The 13,114-nt window shown below is 42.5% G+C and overlaps 1 protein-coding gene across 3 annotated transcripts in view; it reads right to left on the bottom strand.

Annotated features, from left to right (window-relative positions):
• dock5 (dedicator of cytokinesis 5) overlaps nucleotides 1-13,114 on the bottom strand; it is a 39,759-nt gene that overhangs the window by 9,895 nt on the left and 16,750 nt on the right. For all 3 annotated transcript variants that reach the window (XM_078250264.1, XM_078250262.1, XM_078250263.1), the window contains exons 15-37: nucleotides 10,026-10,124; nucleotides 9,730-9,802; nucleotides 9,502-9,605; nucleotides 9,095-9,275; nucleotides 8,449-8,546; nucleotides 8,250-8,339; nucleotides 6,323-6,423; nucleotides 6,044-6,178; nucleotides 5,840-5,951; nucleotides 5,402-5,472; nucleotides 5,057-5,163; nucleotides 4,728-4,864; nucleotides 3,372-3,467; nucleotides 3,058-3,156; nucleotides 2,594-2,764; nucleotides 2,368-2,468; nucleotides 2,221-2,279; nucleotides 1,811-1,965; nucleotides 1,388-1,473; nucleotides 856-1,012; nucleotides 676-716; nucleotides 504-594; nucleotides 249-368 (exon numbers count right to left, since the gene is read on the bottom strand). In XM_078250264.1, the coding sequence (XP_078106390.1) occupies nucleotides 249-368; nucleotides 504-594; nucleotides 676-716; nucleotides 856-1,012; nucleotides 1,388-1,473; nucleotides 1,811-1,965; nucleotides 2,221-2,279; nucleotides 2,368-2,468; nucleotides 2,594-2,764; nucleotides 3,058-3,156; nucleotides 3,372-3,467; nucleotides 4,728-4,864; nucleotides 5,057-5,163; nucleotides 5,402-5,472; nucleotides 5,840-5,951; nucleotides 6,044-6,178; nucleotides 6,323-6,423; nucleotides 8,250-8,339; nucleotides 8,449-8,546; nucleotides 9,095-9,275; nucleotides 9,502-9,605; nucleotides 9,730-9,802; nucleotides 10,026-10,124 (2,484 nt within the window). The remainder of the gene's footprint in view (nucleotides 1-248; nucleotides 369-503; nucleotides 595-675; nucleotides 717-855; nucleotides 1,013-1,387; nucleotides 1,474-1,810; nucleotides 1,966-2,220; nucleotides 2,280-2,367; nucleotides 2,469-2,593; nucleotides 2,765-3,057; nucleotides 3,157-3,371; nucleotides 3,468-4,727; nucleotides 4,865-5,056; nucleotides 5,164-5,401; nucleotides 5,473-5,839; nucleotides 5,952-6,043; nucleotides 6,179-6,322; nucleotides 6,424-8,249; nucleotides 8,340-8,448; nucleotides 8,547-9,094; nucleotides 9,276-9,501; nucleotides 9,606-9,729; nucleotides 9,803-10,025; nucleotides 10,125-13,114) is intronic.

Raw genomic sequence — 13,114 nt, 5'->3', positions numbered from 1 at the left:
TCAGTTAAAAGGAGACATACAACAAAAACATACCAACACAGGAGCACAACCTAGACGTTGCCATCTGGCTCCCCCCAGCTGTCCTCTGTGAAAGCCCCACCACGTGGCTTCGAGGGAAAACAGTTGATAGGTGGCAGCCAGTGAGAGACTTGAATACTGACACACCACAGGGCTTAAGTAACTTCCCAACCAGTTTCACAATGCTGAACCTGTGACACCAGCTCACAAGCAGAGCAGTCAATACTCACCTTGCCCTTGTCCAAATAAGATATGATCTCTAGGAAGAGCCTCTCCTTCAGCTCCTGTTGGGTCCATACATGCTTCCCACGTCCAGGTATGAGATGAGGCGCGCAGGGTTTGTCAGACCACTGAGGAAGCAAATGATCAGAAATCAACAATCAGGTGAACATTTAGAAGCACTGTAACATACAGTAAGTAAGGGTAAAACAGCTCAAACATTAAAAAAAATCTGATCTGAAAAAAACTGCTGATGTGTCCGAGACCTCCAGTAATTCAGCATGTAGTATCATAGTGTAGGACGCCTCTGTGTAGTTCTCACAGTCCAGGTGCAAATCTCGCAGCTTGTACAAGTACCTGGTTACAAGAGCACATTAGTTAGACACAGTTAGCTCTTTGGTCCAAGAACCAGATGCTCCGCACCTCTTTCTCACTCACCGGATGTAAATGTCCTCCCGTTTTTTTTCTTTGTAGAAATTCTGCAGGAGAAAAAAAGAAATCTCAATTGCACACTCTTTAAAGTTTTCTCGGAAGCAATTTGCAGAACAGCCCAGGTGATTGCTTCATGTACATGCACAAACAATGTTAATCCTGTTGTAATATAAGCACAGGGCGTACCAGCACATTGACAGTGCAGCTCATGCGGTGCTCTGGACTTTCGTCATGTGTGATGGTGCGGTACGCCAGCAGATTCTCCAGCAGGCTGCTCAGCAGCAGAGCCAGCTCCTCTCCTGACTGGGACAGGAATCTGTGGCGTCTGCAGTGCTCCAGCAATCTGCAAATCATAAAAAAAATTAAAAAAAATTAACTTATTTAGCTACTCTTTAGCTTTAATGGGCTTTTTCAAGTTTATCAGTATGTCAGAGCCTGCCTTTTCTCCTGACGAGCACATCAAAATCTTGTAATCTTGTACATTCTGTTACCGAGGGGTTTCTATTGATTAGAGGTTGCTTACAATTCTAAACCGCCCGTCTTTCCCTTCAGGCTCCTTGAGGACTTTTTTCAAAAACACAATCATAAATGCCTTTGTTGTATTTTAGAAGTACTCCTATGTGAATTCCCTATCACACAGACCAGAAGGATTTTTGCACTAAAACAACTTTTAGAGTGAAAGAAATATTTTTTTTTGTGATCCGCTGCTCAGCCTTACGTTTTCTCCAGCAGGACTTTGTACTGCTCATCCCCTCGGCCTCCTTCTACCTCTTGATCCAATTTCGTTATCAGTTCGTTCTCAAACTGCAAAGACAAGAGGGGAACTTAAGAAAACACAGGAAAAACTTATTCTTAATTTGTCACGTCGAATTCACGGTACAATGTAGTGAAATTAAATTACTGCATTTAAGCCATCCCAAGTATTAGGAGCAGTGGACGTATAGCTATACATACAGCATCCGGGGAGCAACTTAGGGTTCAGTGTCTTGCTCAGGGACACTTTGACACGTGGCCGAAGAAGCCGGGGATCGATCGGCCAATCTTGTGGTTGAGGGGCGAATGAGAGCCACTCTACCTCCGAGCCACAGCCCATACACATCAATTTAAATAAAGTTCTGAACTTCTAAAAGGAGCTTTTTACCATTTCAAACGTGCGCCCGGGGCTGAAGTTGTGCTCACATTGCATCATATCGAAGAAAATGGGGAGGGTCGCTTTCCTCAGTTCGGGCTCAGGCACCAGCGTGACCTTAAGAATGGGCCCGACCATGGCTGGGATGAACTTCATTTTGTGGGGGCCTGAGGGACAACAAAACATTATCACGCAGAAATATCATAGTGTGATTGGAGAAGGCAATAAGCTGCATCTTCACTTCTCAACAAACAGAGGACAAATCTAATAATGTGGTAAACCAAACAACAACGCACTGCGACACTGGACAATCAAAAATATTGTCTTGTGATTCCCCCTTGCATCGCTGGCGGCCACTGAATAAACAATGACACAAACTCTATGATAACAGCAGCATTATCAGATGATGCAAAAATACTCACCGAGATTGTACCACATGTCTCTGATCTTAAACCCAATGGACTTCCTCATGTCTCCGTATCTGTGGCACATTTAAATCAAAGCACTGTTAAATTACGGTTTTCTCCATTTTAAATCATCTTTTGTTGATGAACTGTAAATAATCTCACTTGTTCAGTATCTTATTCCGTTTCTCTTGAGAGAAGGATTCCAGCTGCAGTGTCTTGTGGGTGAGGAACGCCACGGTCAAATGAAAGTAGTTATTCCACAGCTGCAAGGGGGAGCAGGGGTTTTCAAATATTAATACCATAATTACCTTCTCATAACGCTAGCTTTTGATTTTCTGTTAAATAAGAAATGTAACCTCTACCCATGCGAGGGAGGACAGAGACGCACCTCGAGTTCAAAATGCGCCTTGTCCAGGAAATACATGTTGAGGACGTCGGAGTACTGGTTGATGGCCCTCAGGAAGACCTGCATCTGCACCAGGTTCATGATCATCCAGTCGGCGGCGAAAACGTCTCCCATCAGGTCCTTAAACATGATGAATGTCTCCATGAGGAAGTCCTGAGGGCAACAGCGGAACAGAGCACTGTCGCTTTAAAAGAAATACAATCAGTAATATCCAAACTAAGCAACTCCAAAGCGGGGCTGCTACATTATCAGGCACACGTAACGATCCCGTGGCATAATGGAGAGCCACTGACATCCTCATCATGTCAGTCCAATCCATTGCATGAAATGTCTATAATCAATATTCCCTTAAGGAGCAGTAAGTGGCCTGGGTGGTTTAAGGCCCGTTATTGATGAGATGTTTCAGGACGATATGTAGCCAGCAGGGGAGGAACCGGGACACTTACAACGATATCCTGTCTTGTCTTGAAGGTGCTGATGTAGTGGGCGTAATGCCTGTCATCCATTTGCTTCAGGATGGCTGTCATGCAGGCGAGATAGTGGCCCTGCCGCACAGGAGTCAAATATTACACACATGATTTTCACTTTGTCCAAATAAACACGTTCCTTGCTGTTTTTTTTGTTATGGCTCTTAAAAGACTGGTATAGTAAACTACTGTATTTAGATTGTGTTGATGTCAGTGTGCTTGATATTGAAATGAACGCTGAGGACGTAGTCGTCAAGGACATATTTCTGCTGTAACACCACAGCGTGTCTCACAATGAGAGGGGAGGATCTCTCCATGCTGATGACAGTGCGATTAACCCTGCGAAGGAGCCGCTCCATTATCAGCTGAACGTGCCCTCTGGTTGGACCCTGCACACACAGAACAGCTTTAGGTACAATTACCCAGGGACACAGACGTGCTACAAAGTGTGGGCAGTATCAAAGGGTCGGTTCACTCAAATTACAAAAAGAAAAAAGGGAAAAAAAGAAGCCATATTCTCACTTATTTGCAAATAGCTTTGCCTTTTTTTGCCAGGTTTTGAGATTTCTTCCTCCACAACAATACAGTGGACGTGAATAAAATGTATTTTGTGGTGCTCCCAGACAGTATTAAACAAATAAATTTAAAGAAATTGCACAACAACAACAGTGCACAATGCTGTGAGCATCACAAACTAAATTCCATCCACCTCACCATTGTATTGGGGTGGTAGCAGACATCTCAGAAACAAATATCTCAAAACCTAGGCAAATAAAACTCAAACCATCTGCATGGCTAGATATATTATCCATCCATTTTAAACCGCTTATCTGTGTCTAGGTCCGGTGGCAGCGGGCTAAACAGAGCAGCCCAGCCGTTCCTGTCTTTAGCTTCGTCCTCCAGCTCCTCCAAGGGAACTAGGTGCTACCATGCCAGATGGAATCTGCAATTCCTCCAGCATGCTCTAGGGCTGCCCTGGGGCTTCCTTCCAGTTGGACATGCCCAGAAAGCCTCTAAAGAGAGGCCCGGATAACCTCTATTGGCTCCTTTCCATGCAACACGGCAGCAGTTTTACTCTTTTTACTCTCCGCACGAAAGTCTGAGCCGTTTACCCGATCTGTAGGGTGAGCCCAGCCACCCTGTGAAGGAAACTCATTTTGGCCGCTTATACCCACAATCTCATGCTGACTAGATGTTTTCTTCTATAATTTGTGTACCGACCCTTTCAAATTATAATCTCTGTGTGTCTAAAGTAGGGCTGCACAATATATCTTTTTTTTTTTTTTTTAATCGTCATCGCCATATCAACTGGCGCAATAAACGCATTGTAAAAGGCTGCGACATATTGCGAAAGACATTTAGAGATTGTTCTGTGTTGGTTGAAAGAAAATATCAGTAGAAACGGCACTTTAGAATGTATTTAGAATATAGAATATTCAATTCAATGTTCAATTTTGTCAATAAAAGAATGTTGGAAACAATTTACTTTCATTTGTTTTAAATTCAACATGCAATTTGTTGTATTTTAGCAGAATACTGAAAGCAACAGAACTAAATACACTTTGATATCCGTTTATTTATCGCCAGAAGTCGCATATTTTCCTCATATGGTGCAGCCTCTAGTCTAAAGGTGAATTCGGACTCCTCACCACGTCCTTGCGGTCCAGGTTGTCCAACACTGTGCTGAGCAGTTGGGCGCAGGCCTCATGGTCCGGTTTACAGGAGTGGTCGTCCAGCTGCCCACTCAGCTGGTCAGTAACAAGCGGCAGAAGGACATCTCGACAATCTGTGACAACGCAGCAGAGAAAGACTGTGCTCGTTGGATGGCACAACACATTTTCCTTTAATGGAGCTGACCTGACAAACTTGTGTATGTAGGTGTGATGAGGAGCAGAGGTATGTTTTTTTTTCCTTTTTCCCCTCCCTTCATCTTGTGCAAAATGTCATTATGTGGTTTTTGAGCCTTGAGGACTCCTACCTGGCTGCCTGAAAAGGTCACTCTCCACCATTTTACACATGCAGCCCAGCTTCTGACGAACGAGCTGAGAGTCAGGAATGCTCTCAATGAACTTTGCGAGGAGAACGCTGAGAAGAGAATGAAAAGAAAAGAGACGGAGGTGCAGCTGTGACAATTTGAATGCCACTCACATTTCACATCCAGTAATTATTGTCACAGAGGACTAATGAGCAGCACACATGAGAGGTTGATTTTACAGCCGCAAGAATTGAGAATAACGCCTCCTTTAATCAGAAGTAAATATGATAATTTGCACTGAGTCAGGCAATTATCATTTCCTGGTGTGCAAAGCCTCTGGAGAGTTACCTGAGCTCCACGGGATCAAACGCAGTCTGGATGTCATTAATGATGCTGGGGAGGTATTTCAATATTGCTCCCTGAAAGAGCAAAGAATGAGGACTTGTCAGGCTGAAGCACAGGAACGTTTTTTTATTCTCTGGTAAAACAAGCTTTTTACCGGAGCTTTTTCTCACCTTCTCCCAACAGGGAGCCCACACTTATTTCACAGGTAATTTGTAAAACTTTTCAATAACTTGTCCATAACACATTTCCACAGCTGGACTACTGCAGTCATTTACATGCAACACTTAAAAAAATGCTATGACTGAAAATAAAAGCAACATCTTTACAGTCTGACATTTTACCTTTATTTTCAAGCTAAAAAAAAAGATAAATTGGTGAGATTTTAACAGCATAAAAAAACAAACCGCTACTGGGCACATCAACCATTCTTCCTCAACTTACCTTTATCTTCACCCCCTCGTCCAGCGGTCTGTCCATGAGAGTGTTGAAAGACAGGAAAAGGGTGCGAATGGAGTTGAAGAAAGCGTCCCCGTCCTCACTGTTCCCGTAGAATCTGAGAATCAAGACCAGGCATTGCATCAAAAGAAGTCATCCTTAGAATGTGAGAATTCAAAGGTGATCCTTGTGTGGCACGGCGTCTGATACCTGAGATAGAGGACCCGGGACTGTACGATAAACCTGAACAGGTACTTGAAAGCTTTGAGTGCTGCGTAGAGCCTCTCGGTCAGGACGGGCTCCTCGGCGTGGCCCACGTAGTAGTTAAGCACCTTGGTTAGCTTCCTGAGAAAAGGGAATGAGTCAAGCATCAAGGTCTGCTGGTAATTTAGGTGTGGGTGGAGAAGAAGAGCAAAAAGACCCACTAAAAATAAACAGAGTGAAGGGGCGTACGTGATCAAAGGTGGGAAATACATAACGATAACTCACATGTAAGCCAAAGTGGCACTGAAGTGCTTGTCGATGTAGGTTTCCAGGACTGGGTTGAAGTGCTGGAATTTGATGTCGCCAATAAGTGTGATTATAAATACCTGGTTATAAACAAGAGGAGGAAACTAAATCAGAGCCATGTCCAATTGCATTACATTACATGTCATTTAGCTGAAGCTTTTATCTAAAGCGGCTTCCAATTAAGTGCTTTCAACCTTAAAAAAGGTACAAACTCCAGACAACAAGAAGTAAGTGCAAGCACATTAGCTCTAAATAAGCCAAACTACAAATAGCCAAATGAAAGTGCAACTGTAATATTTTTTTTTCTCAATTAACCAAGGTGGAGTCGGAAGGGATATACAGTACATGCTAAATATCAGGGATTCCCAACCCTTAAAGTTAGGATCCTTAAACACACAGATTTTTTATTTTTATTTATTTATTTTTTTTGGGGAGGGGGGGTTAGGCCTTTATTTCCACAGGACAGCTGAAGACATGAAATTGGAGAGAGAAGGGGAATGACATGCAGCAAAGGGCCGCAGGTCGGAGTTGAACCCGTGGCCGCTGTGTCGAGGAGCCTGCGTTACCGTTTTATCATTTTATCTAACTGATATCAGCCTCACTCTCATTATGCCCTATCAGAGCTGTATTACGTTACTGCTAATGCAAACCAGATGTCACACTGCCACTGCTTCACATGAAAGCTATAGTGACTATTTTATATTAATGAACGTCCGTTACATTCAAGCCATTGCCAAATGAGTTGCTACAAAGCTAATTAAGACTATCAGCTTCACACAACTCTCTCTGTATTTCTCAGTATGGCCATGTTCAGAAGATTGTGTCGTCCGGCGACATTCGCGCGCAGCAGCTCGAGTGATGCGTATTACGTCACCGCTGAGAAAGGACAACTGCAGCGCTCAGCTTTGGAGACAAAGAGGACATACAAATTACAAGATAATTACCTCTTCTGAGGAGTCCATCGTGTTTTTTTTTTATTCCTTTGTGTTTGGCAGGGAGGGGGAAGGCTTGCGTCATGTGGATAGGCCGACAGTGTCGTTGTCATTACTTAGAATTCCTCGTGGGGGGGCGACAGAAACTACGCACTATAGCTTTAAGCTGCAGTTGTTAACTTATATTTTTTTTTTTTAAACGTTTTCACTTTCAACTTTGTCACTATACAGTCCTTCAAGAAAAAGTTTTTTTGTATTGTTGCGGGCAAAAATCCTTGATTATGCGGCACGTTTTCTTAAAAAACGCGATGGAATATGCGGGATATTTATGCAATTTTATGCGATGAAACTGCGGGAACTTGCAAAAACTGCGGTGTCATCGTGGCTTCATCGCGGGGTTTGCAGCTTTTCGATGATGTTCACGTCGCGTAATTGCGTCACTTCATAACGTTCCCATGGCAGCAGGGGAAAATGGCTGCTCGTGTGAAGTAAACGCAACATTTTTCAACTCTCTGCTAAATATGTGACTTTTTTGCAACGAAAATGCGGGGATTATGAAGTCATGCAAGCCCCGCATATTTTGCGCGGAAATCGGCAATTTATGTGGCAAAAGTGCAGCGTATTTGAAAAAATGCGCCCCCCGCATAAATATGTGGACTTTGGCTGATTATGTATTGAATTATGCAATCGCATAATCACGTTTTTCTGGAGGGACTGACTATATCTTGACAGTAGCACCATGAGACAGATAATCTGTGAAACAATATTGCTCTGCCTTCTCCTGGTGCTCCTATTGGCATAAGGAAAACAACCAATCAGAGCCAAGGAGTTTCCAACGCAGTCCACCATGTTGCAAAAAAGTCGAGCCAAAACCAACTGGTTTGTACGCGTTTTCTGACCGGGCCATTGAAACTTCTACACTGTATGGTAAAAGTTATCACCCACTGACACTATGGCCTGACAAAAAAACTAACCAAGGCATTGAACACCAGGGTATCATAGGTATCCTTCTCTGAGGTCTCCATCATGATGTTGAACAGGGCATCAAGAGTGTCCTGGAGAAACTGTGCAAACAAACAGAAAGCTGTTACAAAAAGGGCTATTAAAAAGTACATTACACAACATATATAAAATATAGCAGCATATTATATCATTTAGTGCAGCAGAACTCACTTTGACAATCTCCCCTCCCTCGACCTCCATCAGCCTCTGCAGAATCTGGTCCAGATCTTCAGGGTTAGACCTCCAGTTCAACAGGCCGAGCAAATCCACTGGAAGCACATTAACACATCAGCATGCATTCAGTAGAAGCAACACCGCCTCTGTTACAACATCAGTTACGATAATTGCGTTAAAAGCCTGAAATTTCAATATAAACCTAATTAGATCGACATCAATCCACATTTACACATCAGCAATATATTAGCCACACGTATCAGCTTAATTCATTTCAAGGCAATCTGGGGGGGGGGGGGGGAAGAAATGATGCTGGCACTGAACCTCTATCCGCTGTACAATCTGCTTCATTTCTTTCTTTTTTTGGCATTTTAGGCCTTTATTTTTTATAGGACAGCTGAAAACATGAAAGGGGAGAGAGAGGGGGAATGACATGCAGCAAAGGGCCGCAGGTCGGAGTTGAACCCGGGCCGGCTGCGTCGAGGAGCAAACCTCTATATATGGGTGCCCGCTCTACCAACTGAGCTACCCAGGCGCCCCAATCTGCTTCATTTCTTAAAGATGACTTGTGACAGGACATCTTTTAATTAACACAGTCGGAGCCTGGAAGATTAGGAAAAATAGAAATGGTGCCCTACGGTACCATTCTGAGTGAGTTTAGTGGAGCAGGTGAGAGAGGAGATCTGGAAGCTGTCTTTAGTCACAGGAATCACTCCTGAATGGTGGAACTGCTTCCCTGTTTGCTTCTCCTTTTCCTCCACTTCAGCCCAAGTCGCTGGCAAGGTGAGATAAACCTTTGCATCCTCTGCCTTTTTCACATCAACCTACGGAATTCATAAAATGGGGAGTTAATCATGAAGCCTATTGATCGATGGCGATCCAATTTCATATTTATTGATTGAGGAGAGATTCATGCATATTCCATCTACCCGCTGTCAGCTTTTCAATACACCGATTTTTGAGTAATTAGATCAGAACAATCTCCTGCTTATTTTAAAGATAAGTGCAGTGAATTAAATTCCGTACAAAACCACAATCCTGCAACAGTACCTTATAGACGATAAGTTCATGCCTGCCATCTTTTAATGTGGTCCCGTCTCCTCTCATGAGCCGGACGAAGGCCATACCAAAAGGCTTCTCCGATTTGTCTCTAGCTGAAGGACGCACAGGAGCATAAGATGTGAACAGACCCACGAAGAGTCACTGTGGCTGTATTTAACACGGTGGCAGGATTACACGTGGGTGTGGGTGTCATACAAATAAGACACAGTCACTCACAGTCCTGGGAGGATCGGTGTCGAAACATCATCCTCAGGTGAGAGTGGCAAACGTCTTCAATTGGAATTGTCACCTTGCAGGAAGGAGAGAAAGGTCGGGGGAGTTAATGTGAATACAGGCTTATTGAAGACATATGGAGAATAACAAAAGCTATCTGCAGGGAGATTTGTATGAGTAGCACACCCTGTGCCAGTATCTTCCCTAGAAGATTAGTTCATTGAGGAACTAATTAAAGAACATGCGATATCATGTTCCGAGCGCTGAGCTGCACACGTGGGTCCTTGACATGAGCTTACCTTCACAGTTTCATTCCAACAAGGCTGCTTCACCTGGTAGTAAATGACAGACTTGTACTCTGTGATGCCATCATAACCGGCCCCAGGAAATATCACTTTCTATAGGAAGGGAAGATGCCGGTTAGTATACATGATAGGAACCAAAGCACTAAACACAACGGACAACTGAGGCGGACGTTATGGCATTAGTTTTGCAGGTTTTTAGTCATAAATCGAAATATCAGGCAAATGGCGCAAAAGGAAGAATCGGGCAATCACATTTATTACAATTCAAAGAGGGACATAAATGTTGTTGAGACAGTTCACTTAAAACCACAAATGTCCACCTCGTGGAAGAGCTAGAGAAAAAGACAGGAGGATTCATAATCTGGGCACCAGGGTTATTATAGTAAACTGAAACTGAAACTAGATAAAAACTTAAACCTTCGAGAAAAACTAAACTAAAAGTATATTGTCAGGTCAAACAACACTTTGACCTGACAATATATATTTGTCAAACAAATACAAATGAAATAAAAATGAACACAAATCCTTTCAGTTCTAGTTTTTTACAGAAATTGAACGGGGTTGACATAAGGATGTGCCACAATTACTTCACATGGGACACTAAAGTATCAAGAAGATTAAACATTAAACATCATGGTCATTCCTTTCCAATACTGAAAACTAACTAAAACTAAAATAAAATTGAAAAGTCAAAACTAAAATAAAATATGAATTGAAAATTATTTATATATATTTATTAGGGCTGTCAAACGATTACATTTTCTTAATCACAATTAATCGTTGAATTTCTATAGTTAATCACAATTAATCGCATGTTTTATCACATGATTAAAATTCTATTATTTTGCATTTCAGTTTTTAAGTCCATATTAACAATGGAAAGCCAGTCTTACCAGTGTATCTTGATTGGGAATCAAATGAATGCAAAGAAAGTGACTTTATGAACTTGATTTTAAGATTTGTATTTGTTTATTATATATTTAATCTAGTCACACATTTGAATTTAACAACAACTTTGAATGCACCACGAGTTTCCTTGAACGCACCGTCTGTGTTGTTTTTCCGACAACAGCAGCTGCAGATTGTTACATCCTGGTGTTGAATCCTCTACAGTGAAATACAGACACACTTTACACCGTTTAGCGTTAGCTGTCAGCATTGTAACCGTGTTTAATTCAGCTACTAGCTAGCGGTAGGCTAACGTTAGCTGCTGTCGAGTGTAGTGTTAACTAGCGTCACGTGCAGCGATGTTTCTTTCTGTTGCCCGTAACGTCTGTTTCAGAGCATCAGAGAGAAGTGCAGACATATCAGTGGCACCAGAATGAGGCACCGAAATCGGCGTTGCTATTCCCGCAGCAGCAGGATGTGTTACGAGGAAGTATGGCAAAATAGTAGCCTGTTAGGCACGACGCAAAGCCAAGTGAAGTGAAAATAAATTAATAAATGGCGGCATGCGATTAATACAATTAAAAAAAATTAACGCATTATGCTCGACCCTTAATCGCATCGCGATTAACGCGTTAATGCTTACAGCCCTGATAGAGCTTAGATCGGGCCCAAAAAAATCAAGCCCAACCCTACCCGAGCCAGTGCACGTTGCGTTTGAACCCGGCCCGACACATTAACTGTAATTAAGCCCGAGCCCGATTTAAACCCGACAATTTTTTAATACGTGGGCCGTTATAACTGACGTTCTCAACTACAATTCAGAGTTGTTTGAACTACAGAAATCTGTTTAGAATTATCTTAATAAATACAGGTAATGCAACAAGGACGAAGCATGTAAACTGCGCTGTTTGTTTATTCAGACTGGAATGGATCACAAATGGATCCAAATGAAGAAACATAAAAAAAAACCTCTAACCTAAACTCAACCCTATAGCTGCTCCCTCAGCCTAATAGTGAGGCTAACAGATCAAGGCAGCAACATAATCAAAGCCCTGGAACCATATAGGAGATTTTCTTGTCTCGATCACCTAATTAATACTGTCCTTCACCACGTTCTGCATGCTGACGCACTGGCCGACAACAGTGCTGCAGATGGGGGTGACACAATGTAGCACAGTTTACCTCACACTCAAGTCAGTGCAGGACACCCAGAGCTACGGGAGAAGCTGGAGAGGCATAGCTTTCTCCCCACTGAATAAGGCTAATAAAGTAATGATTAAAAAAAAAAAAAAAAAAAACACAAAATGCTTGGTCAAGGGCCCAGCCCGAGGATAGCGGCGGAAAATATCCGGGCCGGGCAGAGAATCTAAACTCTAAGCCCTTAAATAAATAAATATAAATAAATGTAATGCTGTCAGTTAAACGCGTTATTAACGGCGTTAACACAAACCCATTTTAACGGCGTCAATTTTTTTTGCGCGAGATTAACGTTCTTTTTGGCCTAGCAAACTTTGTAGTTTTTTTCACATGCTGTTGCAACAACTAGTAACATTAGAAAAACTACAACACCACACCGGATCTAGCTAGACCGGAAACAAAACAACAACAACACACACTTGTTGGGGCTTGTGAGCGGGCCAAAGAGTAGTAGGCTAACGTTACGTTTGGAGTGGATGGCGAGCGCGAGACGCCGAAATGGATGCCAATACGATTCTGAATGGAAAGTTTACTTTTAAAAAGTTGCCAAATGGTTCCATTGACAAGACCAAAGTGATGTGTGTGTGAATTGAGCTATCATCGCAGCACGTCCAGTCTGAAATACCACTTGACGGCCAAGCACACAGCTGTGTGCTTGGCCGTCAAAGCCAGGCGACAATGGATGACTTCAGACAGAAGCACATTTGCACAAAGCAAGCCGATCCACTTTTCCATGTTGATAAGAGTATTTGAATGAGAAAAAAAATAATGGGACAAAAAGAAATCAAGGGACATTTAGAATAGATAAAAATGTGCGATTAATTGCGAGGTAACTATGATTATTATTATTAATTTAATATTTTAATCGTTTGACAGCACTTATATAATTATAATAACCTTGCTGGGCACCATGAATGTTGGTACAAACTTTTATGGGCCCAAAGTGGTGGACCGACCACCGGACATTGCTATCAATAGAGCCGGCTAAAAAGTACAAC

Source organism: Sander vitreus, chromosome 5 (genome assembly GCF_031162955.1).
Source record: "Sander vitreus isolate 19-12246 chromosome 5, sanVit1, whole genome shotgun sequence".
Lineage (NCBI taxonomy): Eukaryota > Metazoa > Chordata > Actinopteri > Perciformes > Percidae > Sander > Sander vitreus.
Note: the sequence above shows the minus strand (reverse complement) of the source record. Positions and strands in the feature narration are given on the sequence as shown.